Source organism: Panthera pardus, unplaced genomic scaffold (assembly GCF_024362965.1).
Source record: "Panthera pardus isolate Hobbes unplaced genomic scaffold, ASM2436296v1 HiC_scaffold_6, whole genome shotgun sequence".
Lineage (NCBI taxonomy): Eukaryota > Metazoa > Chordata > Mammalia > Carnivora > Felidae > Panthera > Panthera pardus.
In genome coordinates this window covers 83205337-83229075 of record NW_026526991.1, presented here as the reverse complement: position 1 = coordinate 83229075, position 23739 = coordinate 83205337, and the positions used below count along the sequence as shown (strand labels likewise).

General features: G+C 36.3%; 1 protein-coding gene across 1 annotated transcript in view; it reads left to right on the top strand.

The window, feature by feature from the left end:
• IRAG2 (inositol 1,4,5-triphosphate receptor associated 2) overlaps positions 1-23739 on the top strand; it is a 129340-nt gene that overhangs the window by 26731 nt on the left and 78870 nt on the right. The window contains exons 3-9 of the mRNA XM_053895276.1: positions 8425-8605; positions 11144-11223; positions 11314-11392; positions 12504-12662; positions 16492-16609; positions 18681-18731; positions 21952-22029. Coding sequence (XP_053751251.1) covers positions 8425-8605; positions 11144-11223; positions 11314-11392; positions 12504-12662; positions 16492-16609; positions 18681-18731; positions 21952-22029 — 746 coding nt within the window. The remainder of the gene's footprint in view (positions 1-8424; positions 8606-11143; positions 11224-11313; positions 11393-12503; positions 12663-16491; positions 16610-18680; positions 18732-21951; positions 22030-23739) is intronic.

Below are 23739 nucleotides of genomic sequence, written 5' to 3'. Positions count from 1 at the left end.
CATTTTTTTGTACCCTGAGAAAAATATCTATTCAGTAGTTAACCTTTGATTTTTTTTTTTTTTTTTTTTTGGGGGCGGGAAGCATAGTTGACGTACAACGTTACATTAGCTTCAGGTGTACAACATAGTGGGCTTCACTATGTTGTATGTAGACTTTAACAAGTCTATATGTCATGCTGTGCTCACTGCAAGTATAGCTACCTTCTGTCACCATACAACACTGTTACAATACTATTGACTATATTCCCTATACTGTACATTTTATCCCCATGACTTATTCTATAATGGGAAGCCTGCATCTTCCACTCCTCTTCACCTGTTTTTGCCATTCCCTCCACCCCTTCCCCTCAGGCAACCATTAGTATTTTCTCCGTATTTATGAGTCTCTTTCTGTGTTTTGTTCATTTATTCATTGTTTTGTTGTTTTAGATTTTATATATAAGTGAAATCATATGGTATTTGTCTCAGTTTGCCTTATTTCATTTGGCAAAATACCTTCTAGGTTCATCTGTGTTGTCACAAATGGCAAGAGCACATCCTTTTTGATGTCTGAGTAATATTTCACTACACACAAACATACACACACACAGATACATATTCCACTATATATATAGCTGTTTCTGTATCTTGACTATTGTAAATAATGCTGCAATAAGCATAGGGATGTATATATCTTTTCAAATTAATGTTTTTGTACTCTTTGAGTAAATGTCCAGTTGTAGAATTTATGGAATTCCATAATTTATGGAATTACTGGATCACATGGTAATTCTAATGTTTGAGGAAACTCTGTACTGTTTCCCATAGTGGCTACACTAGTTTTCACTCTCACCAACAGTGCACAAAGATTCCTTTTTCTCCACATCCTTGCCAACACTTGTTGTTTCTTGTGGTGTTGATTTTAGCCATTCTGACAGGTATGAAGTGGTATCTCATTGTGGTTTTGATTTGCATTTCCCTAATGATGAGTGAAATAAGCATCTTTTCATGTGTCTCTTGGCCCTCTGGATGTCTTCTCTGGAGAAATGTCTGTGCATGTCTTTTGCCTATTTTTTAATTATTATTATTATTTTTTTGGTGTTGTATAAATTCTTTATATATTTTGGATACTAACCCTTTATCAGATATGTCATTTGCAAATATCTTCCCCTATTCTATAGGTTGCTTTTTAGTTTTATTGATTTTTTTCCCTTCACTGGGCAGAAGCTGTTTATTTTGATGTAGTCCCTAAGTTTATTTTGGCTTTTGTTTCCCATGCCTCAGGAGAAATACCTAGAAAAATTTGCTACAGCCTGTGTGAGAGAAATTACTGCCTGTGTTCTCTTCTAGAATTTTTATGGTTTCAGGTCTCATGTTTAGGTCTTTAATCCATTTTGAGTTTGTGTTTGGTATAAGAAAATGGTCTGGTTTCATTCTTTTCTCAGTAGCTGCCCAACACCAGTTTTTCCTAAAACTCTTTGTTGAAGAGAGGTCATTTTTCTGTTGCATGTTCTTGCCTCCTTTGTCAAAGATTAATTGACCATACAAGTGTGGGTTTATTTCTCGGCTCTCCATTCTGGTCCATTGATCTATTTGTCTGTTTTTGTGCTGGTACAATACTGTTTTGATTACTACAGTTTTGTGGTATATCTTGAAATCTGGGATTGTGATACCTCCAGTTTTGTTCTTTTTCAATATTACTTTGGAAATTTGGGGGTTTTTTTTGTGGCTTCATACAAATTTTAGGATTATTTCTTTTAGTTCCATGAAAAATGATGTTGGTATTTTGATAAGGATTGCGTTAAATCTGTAGATTGTTTTGGGTAGTATGGATACTTTAACAGTATTTGTTCTCTCAATCCACGAGCATGGAATATGTTTCCATTTGTTTGTGCCATCTTAAATTTCTTTCATCAGTGTTTTATAGTTTTCAGAGTACAGGTCTTTATGTGCTTGGTTAAGTTTATTCCTAGGTATTAATATGATTGTGAATAGGATTGTTTTCTTAATTTCCTTTCCTGCTACTTTATTATAGTGTATAGAAATGCAACAGATTTCTATATGTTGATTTTATATCCTGCAACTTCATTGAATTCATTTGTCAGTTCTAATAGTTTTTTTTTGTGGAGTCTTTGGGTTTTCTACACATAGTCTCATTTCATCTGCAAATAGTGAATGTTTAATTTCTTCCTTTCCAATTTGGATGCATTTTATTTCTTTTTCTCATCTGATGGCTTTTCGCTAGGACTTACAGCACAATGTTGAATAAAAATGGTGAGAGTGGACATCCTTGTCTTGTTCCTGATCTGAGGGGAAAATCTGTTTTTCCCCCAGTAAGTGTGATGTCAGCTGTGAGTTTTTCATAAATGGCCTTTATTATATTGAGGTATGGTTCCTCTATATCTACTTTGTTGAAGGTATTCTTTTTATCATGAATAGGTTTCATACTTTGCCAAATACTTTTTCTGCATCTGTTGAACATACGATTTTTATCCTTTTTCTTGTTGATGTGATTATCACATTGATTTTGTAAATATTAAACCACCCTTGCATCTCAGGAGTGAATCCCACTTGATCATGAAGAAGGATTATTTATTTATTTTTTTTAATATGAAATTTATTGTCAAATTGGTTTCCATACAACACCCAGTGCTCATCCCAACAGGTGCCCTCCTCAATACCCATCACCCACCCTGTCCTCCCTCCCACCCCACATCAACCCTCAGATTGTTCTCAGTTTTTAAGAGTCTCTTATGGTTTGGCTCCCTCCCTCTCTAAATTTTTTTTCCTTCCCCTCCCCCATGGTCTTCTGTTAAGTTTCTCAGGATCCACATAAGAGTGAAAACATATGGTATCTGTCTTTCTCTGTATGGTTTATATACACAATGAAATACTATGTGGCAATAAGAAAGAATGAAATATGGCCTTTTGTAGCAATGTGGATGGAACTGGAGAGTGTTATGCTAAGTGAAATAAGTGAAGAAGGATTTTTTAAATGCATTGTTGTGTCGGTTTGCTAATATTTTGTTGAGAATTGTTGCATCTATGTTCACTAGAGATATTGGCCTGTAGTTTTGTTTTGTTTTGTTTTGTTTTGTTTTTGTGGTGTCTTTATCTGTTGTTTGGTATCAGGATAATTCTGGCCACATAGAATGAATTTGAAAGATTTCCTTCCATCCTCCTCCTCCTCCTCCTTCTTTTCTTTTTTCTTTCTTTCTTTCTTTCTTTTTTTTTGGAATAATTTTAGAAGAATAGGTATTAACTCTTCTTTAAATGTTTGGTAGGCTTCACCTGTGGGGCCATCTGACCTGGATTTTTGTTTGGGAATTGTTTTCTTTTTTGTTTGTTTTTTGGTGTTTGTTTGTTTAGTATTATTACAGATTTATTTGCAATGCTGATAACTGGTCTGTTCAAATTTTCTATTTCTTTCTGATTCCAGTTTGGGAGGTTATATGCTTCTAGGAATTTATCCATTTCTTCTAGGTTGTCCAATTTGTTGGCATATAATTTTTCATAATATTCTTTTATAATTTTACTCCTTTGTATTTCTCTTGTGTTAGTTATTTTTTTCTTTCCTGTCTTCCTTCCTTGCTTTTCTTTCTTTTCTTTCTTTCCTTTTTTTCTTTCTTTCTATGAGTTTTGTTAAAGATTTATCAATTTTGTTGACCTTTTGAAAAACAGGTTTTGGTTTCATTGATCTGTTCTTTTTGTTTTTTTGTTTTTTTTGTTTTTTACTTTCTATTTTGTTTATTTCTCCTCTGTATTATTTCCTTTTTCTACTGGTTTTGGGTTTTGATTGTTTTTTCCTCTCTCTTTCTCTCTAGGTCTTTTAGGTGTATGACTAGGTTGTTTGAGTTTTTCTTGTTCCTTGAGGTAAGCCTGTCTTGCTATAATCTTCCCTCTTAGAAAAGCTTTTGCTGCATACCAAAGATTTTTGGCTATTGTGGTTCCATTTCCATTTGTCTCCATGTATTTTTTTTATTTCCTCTTTGATTTCTTGGCTGGCCCACTCCTTGTTTGGTAGCATGTTATTTAACCTCTTTAATTTGTGTTTTCAGATTTTTTTCTTGTGCTCGATTTCCAGTTTCATAGTACTGTGGTCTGAAAAGATGCATGATATGTCCTCAGTCTCTTTGAATTTGTTGAGACTTGTTCTGTGGCCTTACATGTGATCTAGTCTAGAAAATGTTCCGTGTGTACTTGAGAAGAATATGTATTCTCCTGTTTTAGGATGGAATGTCCTGAATGAATATATCTGTTAGATCTATCTAGTCCAAAGTGTCATTCAAAGCCCCTGCTTTATTGTTGTTTTCCTGTCTGGATGATCTATCCATTAGTTAAGTGGGGTGTAAATCTCCCTTATTATTATTGTATTACTATTCTTTTATGTCTGTTAATAGGTGCTTTATGTATTTGGGTGCTTTTGTGTTGGGTGCGTGAATATTTAAAATTGTTGTATTTTCTTATTGGATTGTTCCCTTTATCATTAGGTAGTATTCTTTTTTTGTCTCTTGTTGTAGTATTCAGTTTGAAGTCTATTTTGTCTGGTATAAGTATTGTTACCCTAGCTTTCTTTTCACTTCCATTTGCATGTCAAATGTTTTTCCATTCCTTCACTTGCAACCTGTGTGTGTCTTTAGGTTTAAAATGAGTCTCTTGCAGGTAGCAGATCAATGGTTCTTACATGTTTATCCATTCTGTCACCCTGGTTTTTTGATTAGAGCATTTAGTCTATTTACATACATAAGTGTGTACTTATTGCCATTTTGTTATTTTATGGTTGCTTTTGTAGTACTTCTTTGTTCCTTTCTTCTCTTGTTCTCTTTGTTCATGGATTCATGGCTTTCTTTAGTGATTTGGATCCCTTTCTCTTTATTTTTGGCATATCTGTCACAGGTTTTTGATTTGTGATTACCTTTAGATTTACATAAAACATCTTATGCATATAGCATTCTATATTAAGTTGATGGTCATTTATGTTTGGACCCAATCTTAAAGCACTACATTTTTATCCCTCTGCCACCCACATTTTAGGTACATAGTTTCATACTTTCATTTTGTGAAGTTCTTGATGGATTTTTACTGATATACTTAATTTTAGTCCTTTTGTGCAACCTACTTTTCTTACTCTTGTCTGTTGCTTATCGATAACCTTTCCACTCATAGAATCCTCTTTAATGTTTCTTGTAAGGCTGGTCATGAATTACTTCAAGTTTTGTTCGGGAAACTCTATCTCTCCTTCTATTCTGAATGATACTTTGGCTGAATAAAGTATTCTTGGTCGCAGGTTTTTTTGTTTTTGTTTTTTTTCTTTCAGCACTTTGAATATATATCATTTCACTCCCTTCTGGTCTGTCAAGTTTCTGCTCAAATATCAGCTAATAGCTTTATGGGGTTTCACTTGTATGTAACTGCTTTCTTTCTCTTGCTGCCTTGAAAATTATTTTCATCACTATTTTTTGCCATGTTAATTAATATGTGTTTTGGTGTGGACCTGCTTGGGTTGATTTTGTTGGGCCCTCTCTGTGCCTCTTGGGTCTAGATTTGTTTCCTTCCCCAGAGTTGGAAAGTGTTTAGCTATTATTTCTTTAAATAAATTTTCTGCCCCTTTTTACTCTTGTCTCCTTCTGGGATCCTTGTAATGTGAACATTATTATGCTTAATGGTATCATTGAAGTCCCTTAATCTATTCTCTTTATTATTCTTTTCTCTCTCTTTTGTTCAGCTAGATCGCTTTCCACTACTTTGTCCTCCAGGTCACTGATCCATTCTTCTGTTTCCTTTAATCTATTCCCTATAATGTATTCTAAATTTCAGTTATTGAGTTATTCATCTCTGATTGGTTCTTTTTGTTTTCTCTTTGTTGACAGTCTCAACAAGATCCTCCACTTTTTTCTCAAGTCCAGTTACTATCTTTATTACCATTACTTTAAATTCTCCAATAGACATATTATTTACCTCCTTTTTTGTTTAGCTCTCTAGCTGTGATTTTTGTCCTGGTCTTTCATTTGGGACATATTCCTCTGTCTCCTCATTTTGTCTAACTTTGTATCCATGTGTTAGGAAAGTCAACTATAGCTCTTGCTCTTAAAAGAGGTGGCCTCATGAAGAGGAGGTTCTATAGAGCCATGCAGTGTAATGTCCCCTTTTCACCAAAACCTGACACTTCAAGGGCGTCTCCTGTGTGTTTTGTGCCCTCCTGTTGTGGCTGAGACATACTTGCCTTCAGTTCAGTCATCTGCAATGGCTCTCCTTGCCTGTTTGGGCAAGATTTGGCCCCTGTGTTGCTAATGGGCCACCTTGGGACTGCCTTTGGCTTCAGTTGGGTCACACTAAGCATTTCCCAAGAGCTGTGGTCACAAGGAACTGCAGGGCTCTCTTCCTGTGTTGTCCCCTGGGAAGCTTTCTTTGGTGAGTGGGGCCTGAAGTCAAACCATATTTCTGCACCCTGCCCACTTTTGAGGTCACAGTCAAACTGGTATATGTGGTTATCTTCTTCTCTACCCAGGGCAGGTGTCAGTTTGGAGTGCTGCTGGCCCCCTTGGGGCTACTTGAACACAGCCAGATATGTGGGACTGCTTTGGATGGACTTCTAAGTGTGTGTTGGCTTGAGCAGGTCCACAGGAGAATGTGGGGGCAGGGTCACTTTTAACAAGCTAGGTGGAAAGTGTTCACACTGTGTAGGTACCTGCAGGTGTCTGTGTGTCTAGGCTGGGGATAGGGGAAGGATGGTACTTGCCAGCACCTTTTTACTTACAGAGGTCTTCCAATGGTCCCTGTTCCTTCTGCACATGTTCTGAAATTAGTAAATAAATCTCCTTCCTGTATACCTCAGGTTTTTTTCAAATTGCTGCTTTTATGTTATAACTCAGTGGGATTGTTTGTTATCCTGTCTCTTAAGGGCAGAGACTCGATTTCCTATTGCCCTCCTGTTCTCCCAAAGCCAAACCTGCTGCTTTTTAAGATTGCAGGTGTTAAGCCCCACTGAGTGTAAGAACTTGCTAAGTTAAGCCCCTCTGTTTTTCAAAGCCAAATGTTATGGGGATTCATTTTCCCCCATACCTGGGATGCCTGGTGTGGGATGTGCTCCTTTCCCTTCTCTGTGCCTGTGGTGTACCTCCTTCCTGCAGACAGTCTCACAGATCAGTTTGGTTCCCAACTCTATCTCTGCCCTTCCTGCCTTTTTTGATGTAGCCTCTTTTCTACACTTAGCTGTGAGGAGTCTGTTGTGTCAGTCTTTGGGTTATTTTCTGGATTATTTACACTGAGTGGGTGTTATCTAGGTGTATCCACGGGATAAGGTGAGCTTAGTATCCTGCTATTCTGCCATCTTCCCCAAATATCCTAGAAGTTTTATGAGTTTATATCTCACAAAGTTGGTCCTTAATCCATTTCGAGTTTATTTTTATGTGTGGTATAAGAAAGTGGTCCAGTTTCATTTTTCTGCATGTCTGTCCAGTTTCTCCAGAGGCATTTATTGAAGAGACTATCTTCTTCATTACATATTCTTGCTCCTGTGTCATAGATTAATTGACCATATAAGGATGGGTTTATTTCTAGGCTCACTAGTCTGTTCTATTGACCTATATACCTATTTTTGTACCAGTACCATACTGTTTTGATTACTCTAGCTTTGTACTATAACTTGAAATCTGGGATTTGATACTTTCAGCTTTGTTCTTCTTCTTCAAGATTGCTCTGGGTATTTGGGGTCTTTTGTGGTTCCATACGTGTTTTAGGGTTATTCTAGTTCTGTGAAAAATGCTGTTGCTATTCACTGAATACTTTTTAAGGAAAGAATGGGAGACAAAAATAAGGTGGCGTTTTGATTACTCTTAAAAGTTATTATTGATTATATATATCATACATATTTAAACCTCGTAACAACTGTGTATGGTAGGTTTTATCATCTTCATCTCACAGGTAAGGAAACTGAAACTCAAAGAGATTAAGTAATGTACCCACATCTACACACCTGGTACACTTCAGAGTGAAGATTTGACACTAGGCCCATTAGACTTCAGCCCGAGGCTGGTGCTCTTCCCACTCTGCCATGCCAACTCAGCAGGACTGGGAAGGTTCTATGGCAAGTTTCCAGGACCCCAGGGTCCTGAGGGAATAGAGTAATTCACTTTTCACTTTTATTTTTATTTATTTATTTTTTAATTATTATTATTATTATTTTATTTATTTTTGGGACAGAGAGAGACAGAGCATGAACGGGGGAGGGGCAGAGAGAGAGGGAGACACAGAATCGGAAACAGGCTCCAGGCTCCGAGCCATCAGCCCAGAGCCTGACGCGGGGCTCGAACTCACGGACCGCGAGATCGTGACCTGGCTGAAGTCGGACGCTTAACCGACTGCGCCATCCAGGCGCCCCCACTTTTCACTTTTAAAACATAATGTTAACACGTCTTTCAAAACTGATGTGCCTTTCTTCCTAAGGCTCAGTTGGAATTGCCAATATAATAGACTACCTGAGACAGACAACTCGTCAAAATTCTGAACATGGTGGACTTGAGGAGTTATGGAACATGCTTGATCCTGAAAAGAGAGACCTGCATGTGGATCTGGAAACTTTTCATACCATCATGAAAGAATGGATGACTTGCTGTAGAAACAAATGGTAATCATAGTCCAAGCAGGATGTGTATTCAGGTTCTGTTTTAACAACTGATTACAATTAATGCTAATCTGTTTTTTTTGTGTGTTGATGGAAATACTATAATCCGGTGCCCCTCACCCTTTAGCATGCACTGGAATCATCTAAACTGTTTATTATACCTGATTATTGCCCCCTAACGGTGATTCAGCAAGTCTGGGGAGAAGCCTGATAATTTGTATTTCTAACATGTTTTCAAGTGATAATGATGCTGATGAGTGTGCACATGGGGGTGATGAGCACACTTTGAGAATGTATTATATGAATTATGTTAATTCTAATAGCATTCATTTACTATGATTAGGGCAGCACATATTATTATGTTCTCACAAAGAATTGAGCTGACATAGAAGTCAAGCAAATTATTGATAATGACCAGCAAATCTCCAAATGCATTTAAACTCAGAATAAATGCCCTGTAGAGGTCAGTGGGGATAATTAGGAAGTGAATATAATTTGGAAGCCTAGGATACAGGGAAGCTAAAGGGAAAAGGGAGAAAAAAAAAGTAGTGGGATTGAAAAACAAAAAGGATGGATAACACCCATGATAACAGCGCCCCTAGTGGAACCTGGAGAAGTGTTATGTTCTTTCATAAGAAGCTTGATTTCTGTGGCTTTTAATCAGTCACCAATCTCTACCTATCAGCTCATATACAGTAGGAATTTGCTTAAAAAACCGTTCAAGCCCAAAATCTGACAAAAATTTTTAATGTAGCTTAGGAAAAGATGATTGAAATGTTGTTTGCCAAAAATGAGTCAATCTTGAAAGCAAGATACATATATAAAAATATCTAGTTTTACCTGTAATCAAAGAAATGCAAATAAAGACAACATACCAGTTTTCCTCATCAGTGTGCCAAAGTGTTAAAAAAAATAACCCTATCCCATGTTGTCAAGGCAGGTGGAGAAATCAGCACTGTCCAGTACCTTGTTGGTAGTGGTGCAAGTTGGTACAGTTTTTTCAAGAGCTATTTAAGAATATGTACCAAACCCTTAAAAATACATGATGGGTTTGGGCTAGTCATACAACTTAAAGAAAAATAACCAACCATATACTGCGATAGGTGTGTTTATGATAGTGATAAATACAAGCAACTTAAAAACTTTTAAATAGAGGGTCAGACTAATAAATTATAATTCCATACACTAGAATTTTAAATAGTCACTCAAAATTATAATTAGATACCTAACAAGAATTATATTCACATACGTTCATTTCCAATAATAGACCATAAATACATATATGTAGTATAAACCTGTATTTATCAAGAAAAAAATATGCATAGGGATGCCTGGGTGGTTTAGTTGGTTAAGGGTCTGACTCTTGATTTCAGCTCAGGTCATGGTTGCATGGTTGGTGGGTTTGAGCCCCACATCAAGCTCTGCACAGACAGCGCGGAGCCTGCTTGGCTCTCTCTGCCCCTTTCCCACTTGCTCACTATCTCTCAAATAAACATTTAAAATAAAGAAAGAAAAAGAAAAAATATGCATAAAAAATGTTGGGAAAGATATATTCCAAAATGATTATCTTTCCATGATGGTTTCAACTTTTTGTTCTCATGCATTTTCTCATTTTCCTAAAATATTTAAGTTTTATAATAAAAATATTAACCCATTATAAAATGGTGTGAAGGCAAAAGAAAGAAACCCTAATTTTTTAGGACAGAAGTAAAGAAAAAAATATGGAAGATATAAACACAAAATATAAGAAAAGAAACTCAAAGGGCGATGAGTGTGTAGCTAGAAATAGTAACATGGTGCATGTATGATTCTGATAGATATCTCACATTGAAACACAATGAGATGTAAGTACAAATATAGAGACTTTTGTGGCTGTTCCAGAGAGGTATTCTAAGGATATGGCACTTAGATTAAGTAAAACTTAAATCACAGTATAGAGACTCTTAAAAAGGAAATGGTTGAAATTTTAATATGTTTATTTTGAGGGTTAGAACTAGAGTTTGGGTACTCGACAGCAGTCTATAGAGCGCTTCCCCCAACTTTCAGGAGTAAATGCTCAAAGTACAATTTGTTTAGGTTCTACCCGGTTTTCTAAGAGAAAAGAAAAATGATAGCCTCATAAATATGTCCTAAGTATTAGTTGTTTATGCCTTTTCCTTCCCAACTGTTTAATCCCACAGTATTCCTATCTCTGTAAGTGTCCACTTACTACTCCAAACTATATTGACTTCCTAACCCATTGAGACCTCACATCCCTAGTCATAGCTGCCGCACATCATCACCTGCCTACTTCTGCACGCTCATTTTCTTTTTTGTGTTAGATTAAAAGTTTATGGGAGACAGAGGTAATGCCTAATGTTTCTTTTCTATTACTCTATCTTAGCACAATGTTGAGCTCCAAATAGTTGCTAAGTGAAAAGATAGTTTTAAATTCAGAAAGAAATACTTGAATAGAAAAGTACAGGGCATATCTGAAAAATTAGCTAAGGTTTGGGCTGGCAGGGAATCCTAGCTCATTGCTTTGTTTTGTTTTGGTTGCAGGGAAGGAATGAGTACTGGATCAAGTGGCAGGATTGATGATTTTGTTTTTGAACAGGACAGCATCAAATCAAGCAGAGCAAGTATGTATGTGTTTCTTCTGTTTTTTTCTGCCTCTTTCTTGTGGTTTGGAGAAATGGATTTTTCATAAAACACTCTTGTATGTGTTTCAGTTAAGATGACCACAGATAAAACAGAATCTACGTCATGGAGCTTCGAGGCTTTGGGTGGAGATGTGTCTAAAGGAGTCTTGTAAGCATTCTTATTTGTGATGCTTTCACAAGTGCCTCAACTTTTCTGACTTATTTTTCTCATTTATTTCATAGATCTACATATTTTACTTATGATAAAGCCACATGTGTGTGTGTGTGTGTATGTGTGATAGAGCTAACAGATCTTTTTGTAGACTCTTTTTAACTATTCTATCCCAATTGCATTAGAATAAATTTCACCAGGAACGCAATTTATATAAGACTAGTATTATATAAATTAACATTTTAACATTTTATCACTAATAAAACCCTTCTCCTTCATTAACTTCATGTGTTTTCCATGGAAAACAAGTTCCATTTGAGGTAGAGTTATGACATTGACATTACGCTCTTTGGGGGATTGTTTTTAAAGCACCTCTTTAATAGATACTTCTAGATATGAATGAGAAAAGCTGTTTTCTGCTAAATGTGTGTGTTTTAGATATCAAGGAGAGGCAATTCTGTTTCTCCCTTATTTTATCCTTAACACTTTACGTTTGCCCATGCTAAAAGGTATAGTAGGAAACACGTACCCACGCTGTGCTAAGCACTGGCATCAGATGGCAAAGAGGAAGAGAAGGCCTGGGACTCCATGAAACATGTGGCCTAGACTCTCAAAGGGTCCATTATCTAATGCTGAGGCAAGGGTGACACAAACATGAACAAGCTGTAGGAAATTTTAGGAAAGGTGAATACTAAGTTGTGAGCTACAGGCTAGTTTCCTAGTTAAAGGCCTGTTAAAACTTGTCAGGATCCCTTGACTGAAAGAGTAACAATGTGTTGATTTATTTCAGAATCTCTCCTAACCAAGCCAGAAATAGGAAACTTCATTGTAGGCAGAGATAAATGTTAGGCGTGAAGTAGAAAAAGAATAAACAAAAGCTGTGACAGCCAACTTCACAACTGGCAGATGCTGAATATTTGACAATTCTGGAAAAATCTTTGCTGCTGTAACAAATGCTTGAATACGTATTTATTCTATAAATGGACCGCACTTATTTATAAAGATAGAAAAGGAGAAAGTAGAAAATCGCACAGTGATACATACTGTATTTGGATTGGAAGGGATTGGAGATGTTGAAGATTATTCTCATTCATTCTTTACCCTGCAGAGAGGTGTCTCATTTGATTACCTATGCAGCAGACCTACATTTTAACAGACAGAAATTGGAGGAAGAAAATAATAAGTTAAAACTGGCATTAGAAACCTTGGAAGAAGCTAACTGCCAGTTATCAGAAGAGTGTACTGAATTGCGCCTTCAGATAAAAAGGTGAACCATAGAGAGGGCTACGGTGCTCTGGGAGCTTTCCATCCTTTTTTTCCTTTTTTTAAAAAAAATCTATTTTTAAAATTGGGTTATAATTCACACAGCATAAAATGTACCCTTTTAAGGTGTACAATTCAGTGGTTTTAAAAGAAATTATTTTTGGGGCGCCTGGGTGGCTCGGTCGGTTAAGCGTCCGACTTCAGCCTGGGTCATGATCTCACGGTCCATGAGTTCAAGCCCCGCGTCAGGCTCTGTGCTGACAGCTCAGAGCCTGTAGCCTGTTTCAGATTCTGTGTCTCCCTCTCTCTCTGCCCCTCCCCTGTTCATGCTCTGTCTCTCTCTGTCTCAAAAATAAACAAACATTAAAAAAAATTTTTTTTAATAAAAAATAAATAAAAAAATTAAAAAAAGAAATTATTTTTGATGTTTATTTATTTTTGAGAGAGACAGACCATGAGCAGGTGAGGGGCAGAGAGAGGGAGACACAGAATCTGAAGCAGGCTCCAGGCTCTGAGCTGTCAGCACAGAGCCCAACGTGGGGCTCAAACCCAGGAATGAGATCATGACCTAAGCCAAAGTTGGATGCTTAACCTACTGAGCCACCCAGGTGCCCCAAAGAAAGCTCATACCTTTTAGCAGTCACTCCCCATTTCCCTTTCCCTCAATCCCTGGCAACCACTAATCTACTTTCTGTCTCTATGGATTTACCTGTTCCGGATATTTTGCATAAATGGAATCATACCATATGTGACCTTTGTGTCTGGTTTCTTTCACTTAGCATAATGTTGTCACAGTTCCATGTTGTAGGATGGAGCTTCATTCCTTTTTATGGCTGAATATTCCATTGTATGGATGTATACATTTTGTTCATCCATTCATCAGATAATGGACATTTAGAGTGTTTCTACTTTTTGGCTATTACAAATGCTGCTGCTATGAACTTGTCTATATAAGTTTTTGTGTGGGTATATGCTTTTAGTTCTCTTGGGTATATCCTTAGAAGTGAAATTGCTGTGTAGTGACTTGTTCTTAACATTTTGAAGAACTGCCAAACTGTTTTCCAGAGCAGCTGTACTATTTTAGATTTTTGCCAGCAATGTTTGTCAGTTCATTTCTAGCAATGATATTTTTTATGTCATTTAAGGCAGTGTTGTCTATATAAGGCCAATATGCCTATTGACCAAGTGTGGATCTCTCCAAAGTATTTTGTGGTTCAGTTGAACTCTTACTCTATGCAAATTCCCATGGTAAGTATAGTAGATCCTTCAGTGACACAGATTTGATCTGCATGGGTCCACTTACACGAGGATTTTCTTCAATAAATACGGTACAGTACTATCAATGTATTTTTCTTCCTTATGATTTTGTTAAGGATTTATTTTCTCTAGCTTACGTTATTTGGTAAGTATCTAATCTAAGTAAGAACATGGTATCTAATATATATCACATAGAAAATATGTGTTAATTGACTATGTTATTGGCAAGGCTTCTGGTCAACAGTAGGCTATTGGCTGTTAAGTTTTGGGGGAGTCAGAAATTGTACACAGATTTTTAATGAAGGTCGACAGACCTAACCCCCATGTTGTTCAAGGGTCAACTCTATTATGAGAGATTCATCAGTGAGTCAGATTTAAAATGTGCTTTCAGGGTATCTGATAAAGTTGATGGATGATAAGAAAATTCATGACTTTAGCTTAAGATAAAAAGGAATAAAGAACCTAGAAGACATACCACATGGTATCAAGCACTGGGGAAATGCGTTGCAAGGAGATGCTTGAACTTCAGGAAGAAAAGCAACAATTTTCTCAAAAGTTCTGCATTTACAGATGTTTAGGTGCTAAAATTTTGAACAGAAGAGTTCTAAATTAACTTGAAAAGACAGTAGAACATCCTGACCATGGATTCTTTCCCTCATAATTTTTGACTAGCCAGTCTAGCCTCAAAGCCAATCTATAAAGTACATAAAAAGAAATGATTACTTTAAGCTTTCTCCATTCCACAATGGGTTTATTTATTACATATCTGAGATAAAAGAATTCAAAGTTTCTCTTAAAAATCTATGCCTTGGATGAATGTGCCAGGGAGAATATTTGGTTGTAAGCACTAGAAGCTGACTGTAGTTGGCATAAGCAGTGAAGAAATGTACTAGAAAGGAATTGAATAACTCACAGAATGGACAGAAAGCCTAGAGAATCTGGATGGGCAGCCAGAATGCTTAGTGTCCACAAAATTAAGCCCTTTGTATCCTCTTCCTTCCCCTGATCCTTCAGAAAAGGCTCTGCTTCCTTTCATTGCTCACAACATATTTTTGATAATGTGTGGTTGTCCCATCATTTGCCTCCTATATTAACTGTGACTGTGTGGATGGGAGGAGCCCCGTGTTACTCATCCTGGTCACCCTAGTGCTCAGTAGAATGTCTGCCAGAGAACAACTCTGTCATTTGTCCACAGGTCTGACAGCCAGAAACCTTTTTCTCCTGTCTTTCTCTGCCTTCACTTCTAAATCAAATAGCAAGTCCTGTTAATTTTACCTCCTTTATATTCCTCAAGTAGGTTTACGTCTTTCTTTTCCTATATCTACTACTTAGTTCAACTCAACATCATCTTTCACCTGGATCACTACAACAACCTCCTGATTAGTCTCCCTACATTTCTAAAACTAGTGCCACACAGGCAGGAATGCTCTTTCTAAATGCCAGTCTGCCACATCATGCCCTTGCTTTAAATACTTCCATGGATCCCTGTCACCTTCAGGATGTAATCCAATTGGCAGAACCCTTCCTGAGGGGGCCTCTGTTGCCTTATCTCTATTCCCAGTTTCTACTCTAGGCTCTAACAACATCTAATTGCTTGAAGTCCCTCAATGGGCTTCTGTTTGTTCTCTCCCTCTCCCCGCGCCCCCCCCCCCCCAATCCCCATTATTTGAGCTGTCTGCCATTTACACAGTGTCTACAGAACTTGGATTCACTCCAATCTTGGTTCATATCACACTGTGTTATAATTACGATTTCTGTTTACCCTTCTGGTCTATAAACTCCAGGAGGGTAGAGTTCTCATGTTTGGATTCACTTTGGCTTCTTTAGTGCTTAGCAGAATGCCTGGCACAGAGTTGCAGCTCCATGAACATTTGTTGAATGATCAACGTAATTCCTTAGTAAGGAAGAAAAATGTACCTTCTATGAGACCCTGCTCAGAAAACAGTTTATAATCCAGTGGGAGTACAAATAGGCAATTCCATGCTATGGATTACCATAATTCATTTAATAGGTTTCTTTTTTGTTGGAAATTTAGGTTGTTTCCAATGCTTTGGTATTGTAAACAATGCTATAATAAACTTCTAAAGGAAAATGGATAGACACTATATAGACAACTATAGTTGTCCTCTCCTTCATTAGTTTGTAACTGCTACAAGGGTAAGGACCATGTCCCTTGTTCACCATCATAGGCCTTCTTGCAGGGTAGAGCACCTGGAACATGGTATTATTCAATAAATATGTATAGAATTGCATTAAATAATATTACATCCTAGTAGAAGGAAAGAATCATGTGATTCAGCCAGTGATGAATTTCGAAGGGAGACTCCAAATCTTTATCTTCAAGAATGTTTGTTTCCTTCTATCTCTCTTCCCCCACCAAAGCTCCCCACAAAATCTCTTTCTTTTCAAATGGCTGTGAAAGATCATGGGTATATTTTTACTGTTGTTGGTATCTGGTTTAAGCCTTTAGTGGTTTTCAACTTGGGTCCAAAAATAGTCCTTGGCTTTACTTTGTATCTTTGACAGTTATATTTGAGGTTTTGCTCATTGCCTTCCTCCCCAACCCACCCCCACAGTGCCCACCAGGCTAATATGAGAACGAATCTGTTAAAAGAAGAACTGGAGGAACTGAAAATTAGTATGAATGCTTCAGAAGAGCAGAAGACCATGATTATAGCTCAGAACAAACAATTAGTAAGTCATCCAAGTACCTTAAAATTGGCATATAATTTACATAACTGATAGCCAAGAGGGTTTATTTGGAGGCAAAACTCAGAAGTCAGTGGGCTGATAAATGAATTGGTAATACCTTAGAAAAGTAAAGGCAATTTAAATAAAAATTTGGAAGAAAAAAAAGAAAAGTAAAGGCAAATAGGATAGACTGTTTTTCTTTTCAACCAAAATTAAAAGTCTTTACAAATTACTCAATCCTATCCACAATGGTTTGTGAAGACCTACATCTCTGGAATGCCTCCAGAAGTTGATAAGTGAATTTGTAAATAACTAATGCTAAAAACCACTTGAATTTTCTTAAAAAAAAATTCTCTATCAAATTTTCAGCTTTTTCTCAAGAAAGGTTTTCAAAAAATTCATTATCCCCATACTTACTTCTACTTAGATAACTAAGTACTTATGAATTTAGTAATCTAAGAAGCCCCATAAATCAGTCCTTACACTAAATAAACACAGGCTTATAATTTTTAGAGCAAAACATTACTTAGACAAAGCTTTACCTCAACTGCCAAAAAAAAGTAGTTATTTTTATTGAGAATGTTAAACCATTTTGGTAATAATCTTTAGAGCTTTAGTAATAATCTTCAAAATTCTTCTATATTCCAGCAGTATTCTACCATTGCTAATGATGGTGGGATCAGCTATAAGTCATTCAGACTAATTCATTTTTAGATGTATTAGCCATTAGGACAGTTGGACTCCAGGCCTGTGTCACTGCCACAACCAACACAGCTTAGTTTAGCTCAGCTCTTGCCTCAATAGCAAAATGTGAGGACTAGACTCATTGTCAGGTGACTCTGAACATCTCTGTGGATGCAGTACAGGAAAGACTCAATTTGGGACCACACAGGAACTTCTATGTTGAGGAAATGTTGAGAAATTGTCAAGTAGCCACTCGGGAGTCAGACTGCTGGCATACAAGTCCTGCCTCTGACAGCTGTGTAACTTTAGGCAAACCATGTAACCTCTTTAACCTTTAGTGTCCTCACAAGTAAAAGTAATATAATAGTACTACCTGCCCTAGCTGGGAGGGCTAAATAAGTTAATACATGAAAAGAATCAATGTCCTCTTTCCTCCTAGGACTCAATATTGTTAGCTGCTACTGTTAAAAGTGCTGAGCCCTAGACATACAATCCTAACCTTGTGCAATTTATAGTGTTTTACAATTTCAAAAGAATTTTTACTACTTTATTTAGTTGGTTGCCATAGAAATTCTGTGAAGTAAAAGCAGAAGGTGCTATTCTTCAGTTAAAAAAATTAATAGTTATAGGTAAAGTCCAGAGATGTTTTGATTATTTAAAGTCAATAAGTGTAGAGCTACAACTTAACTCAGGTCTTCAGATTCTAATTATGTGGTGTGTGTATTCTTTCATTCTTGTACAAATGACATCTTAACCTGAGATGTTTCTCCTTTTATTTTTATATTACATAGGTAATAACTGTTCACTCTATAAAATGAGGAAATGCATATTAACAAAGAAAAAATAAAACCCCACAAAAATCCTTACCTTATCCACAAGATTTCCTATTAATGTTTTGGCATATATCTTGTCCTAGAATATTTTTTTTCTTGTGGTTCTGAATTTGGGGCTCTTAATGATTAAATGGCTTTTGATATTTGTATGTTCTGGTAATACTGAATCTGAGAATATCAACAACTTCAAGTAGAAAGCTAGAACTTTTCGTGATTTCAGGGTGCCATTTTAAATAGATGAATTCACACTACCTGTCATAAGTGGATGGGAGGAAAGTAGCAGGGAAAGAAGCTATGTTATTCCTTTTTTGGTTTTCCTCTTTCCTTCCCTGTCAGTTAGACTGAGTCAAGGAGAAAAGTGACTTACAAATCCCAAGAAACTTGAAGCCAAAGGCTTAGCTCCATATTGAAAATATTTTCAGACTAGGCTTGTGATATGTCACTACCATATTTAAAGTTAATAAAGAGAAAGAATGTCAGTAGCCTTAGAGGTAAATGTATGTGGTGTTTCCATAAACTTCTAAATATTTTTTAATTACTTTCTCTTAATGAATCAGGAGACAGAAAACCGGGCTCTGATTCTTAAGATTCGGATTCTCCAAGAAGAGGTGAGGTATGCTGAAATTGTTAAACACAGGCACAGATAAACATCTGGAAATCATACAAGCATGAGTTCTGACCCTGGATTAAATAGAAATTATCTGAATATTTAGGATTCTGTGAACCAAAGATCAGTTGTTGTTGTTGTTGTTGTTGTTGTTGTTGTTGTCAAATGGCAAGTGAGGAAGAATGGATAGGACTTTCATGTCTGTAATAGAAGTACATTATTACCTTTATAATTATCCGTGGAAGAAATGGTGTTTTAGAAATTCAAATTTAAGATGAAATGAAATTAACCCATATAAAAAGTATACAAATCAAGAAGGAAAATGTAGACATTATCTAATAATTTCCCATTATTATTCTACTGAACTAGGTAGCAAAAGTCTTGAGTCTAAGATTCAGTCATTAGGTCTGAAAGTCTGACTTTGGAAAAGCCATCTATCTTTTTTGGGTTAATAATACCTATTCCCTACAGTTATTTTGGAGATTGAGATAATGTATGTGAAGCTATTTGGTGAATCATAATGTACTTCATATATGTTAGGAAATATTAGTAAAATCTCTAAAAAAATAATTCTATGAAATAAGTTTTCTAAGCAACAGAATTAAAGCATTGAAACAACAGGTACCAAAGCTACTAGTAAGTTACTATTTTGGAGGAGAATTCTCTATAAGTACCTCTTGAATGTCAATTTATATATAGTTTTTATTTGGGCTTTTTATAAGTTTATCAGGAATATTTACTAAGCTGTGATGAACAGTCTGTGATGGAGAGTTATTCCAAATATGGGCCAACTGGACATTAAAGCAATTTTATAGTGGATTGGAAAGGAACGATTAAATGTCAAGAAACCCTACATTAGATTTAGGCATGGTTTAGCTACAAGGCCAGGTTTTCATGAAGCCTGTGCTTTACAATTAAGTTCCCAGTGCAAGACATTTTTCTCCTTGTATTTAAGATGTTTGACTAACATCGAAAAATTGTACAGAACTGAATTTAGAACTGAGATAGAAGGAGGAAGTTTTGGAACCCTTCAACATGAAACAGCATTGCAAATACTGATTTTCATTAGAAAAGGCATATACTAGATTCATTACTAGATTCCTTAGGTGGTAAAAATCTGATACATTGTGAAGACTAACAGCGCAATAGTTTGGTAGTTAGTTCCATTCACTTCATTCATTCATTCATTCATTCATTCAACCAACACATAATCATTGGGAGACTTCCATGTGCTAGGCACTATTCTAGGTGTTGAGGATATAAGCTTAAGCAGAATAGTCCATGTGGAACTAGCATGCTAGGTGGTGATTAGTGCCATGGAGGAAAGAAAAGCAGAAAACAAAATTGTGGGACAGAGCAATTTAAACTAGAGTAGTTAGAAAAAGTAGCCCTATGAAGTTAATCACTTAATAAAAATGCAAGGTTTATCAGGAGAGAGCATTCCAGGCAGAGGAAACCATAAGCTCTAAGTCTTTAGGCTTAGTCTGCCTGCTCTTTGTGAAGGACAGCAAGGCCAGTTTGGCTGGAGCAGAGGGAAACAGCAGCAATAGGTACAGCAAAGAGCTGTGGGGAGCAAGACCCACCCACAGAGGCACATGTAGGCTTTGACAGACTCTGGCTGTTTCCACTGATTGAGATGGGAGCCGTTGGACAGTTCTGAGCAAATGAGTAATGTGATCTGATTTCTATTTTAACAACATAACTCTGGCTGCTGGGTTTAAAATCAACTGTAGTGAGGCAAGGGAAGAAATGGGAGACCAATTAAGAGGACCTTGTAACATGGCAGGCATAAGTTTATGGAGGCTCAGACTGAAGCAGTTAGAGTGGAGGTAGAGAGAAGTGTTAGATCAACAAATACTTTATAAAACATCCAAGGATATTTATCATATGTCCTGGTGATATGGAAGCTCTCTTCTGATTGTTTCCAATGTCTCACTGAGATAAAAGAAAAGACATCACCTGAGAGTGAGGAAGCTGGAGGAGGTATTGGAGTTTAAGGAGAGAAAGGATGAAATAGGCCAGGAGTTGATAAACTTTTTGTACAGGATTTCATAGTAAATATTTTTAGTCTTGCCTGGCTAAAAGGCCTTTGTTGCCACAACTCACTTCTGCCATTGTCATATGAAAGCAACCACAGACAACGTGCAAAAAAAAAAAAAAATAGGCATGGCTGCGTTCTAGTAAAACTATTTACAAACTGGGTGGTCAGCTGGAGTTGACTTGCAGGGGTGGGGTGGGAGAGTTGGTGTAGTTTGCAGATCCCTGATTTAGGCCAGTGGCCCTGTGAATGGACTAGGATTGTATGATCTGATCACCAGTAAACACTGAAGTTAAAAATTATAAATTGAATGTGTGATCTGTTGGTTCATTTGTATTTTTCTTTAACAATGTTTATCTGAAAAGGTGCTGACAGGGAGTGGGCAGCAACCAGAAATTAAGCAAATACTAAGAAGTAAGTGGGTGAGAAGCAAAGGAATTGAGGGGAAGTGGAAGGGAGGGATTATAATGATGGACCATGGAAGAATTTAAAGCTGAGTGAAAAGGCAACTGAGTTCACAGGAAAGTGGAAGGGTAATGAGAAGGCGGTAGGATCAATGGACTGTAGACTTCAGTGGGGACTGAAGGTTTGTTGGCTCTCAAAGAAGTAATCTGGAAAGAAGTGGTGGTTAAAGAGTGAGATGCTCACAATGAAAATGAGAAGGGGGTCAAATTTTCTGGGAACGACCGGTTTGAAGATGAAGATGTGACCAGGGAGTGCACAGCCAAGGTGGCATGTAAGATAAGAAGGGACTCTCAAGAGTATCCCTAGATGGTCATGTTAATTTTTTTTTAAGTCTATTTATTTATTTTGAGAGAGAGTGCACATGTGTGCATGAGTGAGGGATGGGCAGAGAGAGAGAAGGAGAGAGAATCCTAAGCAGGCTCCACACTGTCAGCACAGAGCCCTTTGTGGGGCTCAAACCCATGAACTGTGAGATTATGACTTGGGCCAAAAACAAGAGTCAGATGCTTAACCAACTGAGCCATCCTGGTGCCCCCTGGATGGTCATGTTAAAAGGATCATGTTATTTTTGGATAAAGTCTAAAGTTTTTTCCCTTAGTTTAAAATGAATTGTGATGTTAACGATGAAAATACCACTTCCTAAAAAAGACTTTGTGATGTTTGTTTGCTTGTTTGTTTATTTGGTCTAAATCTAAGAATATTATCTTCTTTTACCCAGAATACTAAGAACATTATGGATATCTATAAATTGGAAAAGAAGATTGAGGAATTGTCTAAAACTGAGACTGAGCACCAAGTAAGCACTTCCCAAATACTGGTAAAATATTTTCTTTTGTCAAACCAATATTACTTTATCAAGGTGTATATGACCCATTGATACAATAACCTTTGGTTATAAATTCTGAAATTGGTGTTCCTCAAAATGTCTCAATTAGAGTATATAAAACACAGTTTCTATTTTTTTTTTTTTTTTTTACGTAATGGCTTTACTGATATATAACACACGTCATTAAATTAGCCCACTTTAAATGATATGTCAGTGGTTTTCAGTATATTCACAGAGTTGTGCAAACATCACCAAAACCAATTTTAAAACATTTTTATCATCCCCAAAGAAATTCCTTTAGCAGTCACTCCCATTCCCCACCAACCCTAAGACAACCACTTTAGAGATTTTTTTTGTCTCTATAATACAGATTTACCTGTTCTGGACATTTCAATAAAATGGAATCATATACACCATGTGGTCTTTCATGATTGGTTTCTTTCACTGAACATGTTTTTAAGGTGCATTCATGTTATAAAATATATCAATACCTTATTTCATTTTATTACTGGATAATATTCCATTTTATGGATATACCACGTATTGTTTATCCATTCATCAGGTGATGAGCATTTGGACTGTTTGTACTTTTTGACTATTATGAACAGTGCTCCTATGAACATTTGTATATGCATTTTTGTGTCCATGTGTTTTCTCCTAAGTATACACTTAGGAGTAGAATTACAGGGTCATAGGATAACTATGTTAGACCTTTTTAGGAACTGCCAGACTCTCTTCTGGCACCATTTTATATTTCCACCAGTTATGCATGAGGGCTCAGATTTCTCCACATCCTTGCCAACACTTGTAACTATTTATATTTTTTATTATAATGGTATTTTCTAATTGAGGGGTATCTGGTTTTGTAAATCCCTCAATCATCAAAGATTTCAGCTATTATACCTTCATAATGCATAAAACAAGTGCTGGGAAAATGTATCCTTGATTGAATTAAGGGATAATAACCTACAAAAATGATTTTTTATCTAAACTGCATCTAAAAAGTCTATATTTGGTGTATATTTTGTTATGTGTTCCATACATTCTTATCAGGAAACTAAAGAATATTAATAAATTTAGGAATTCATATCTACTTATTGTCATCTTAATAGTTTATTTGAATAATATTTTTTGCTGTAGTATATGTGTGAAATGATATATTTAAATTTCATGTTTGTAGGTATGTGTGTATACATATATATATATATATATATATATATCTCATAGTTTAGACATTCAAATTAATTTTATTCTAGGAATGACTGTTTTTGGAAAACACAACTGTCATAAACTAATAGAGTTAGAAGACATGGGTTCAAATCCTGTCTTCTCTACTTAAAAGCTTTATGACCTCAAGCAAGTAGTTAACCTCTTTTAAGTCTTTCTTTTCTCACCTACTAAATGGCTGTGATATTTTCTACCTAATCCCCAAGCTTGGTGGAAACTCATATGAGAAGATTATGTGAAAATACCTAAAAGGATATCAAATATATATGATTAAGGGATGATTCTACTTCTGACTATGATGATCATTTTTCTAGGTTTTCAATTTAATCAGTATACATACTTGTCAATTATATTTAGAAGACTTTGCCAACAAGCTTGCCTTTGGTTTGAATAAATCAATATATTCTAATATTCACTCTGCTAAGAGACATCTTGAACATTTTTAAACTATGT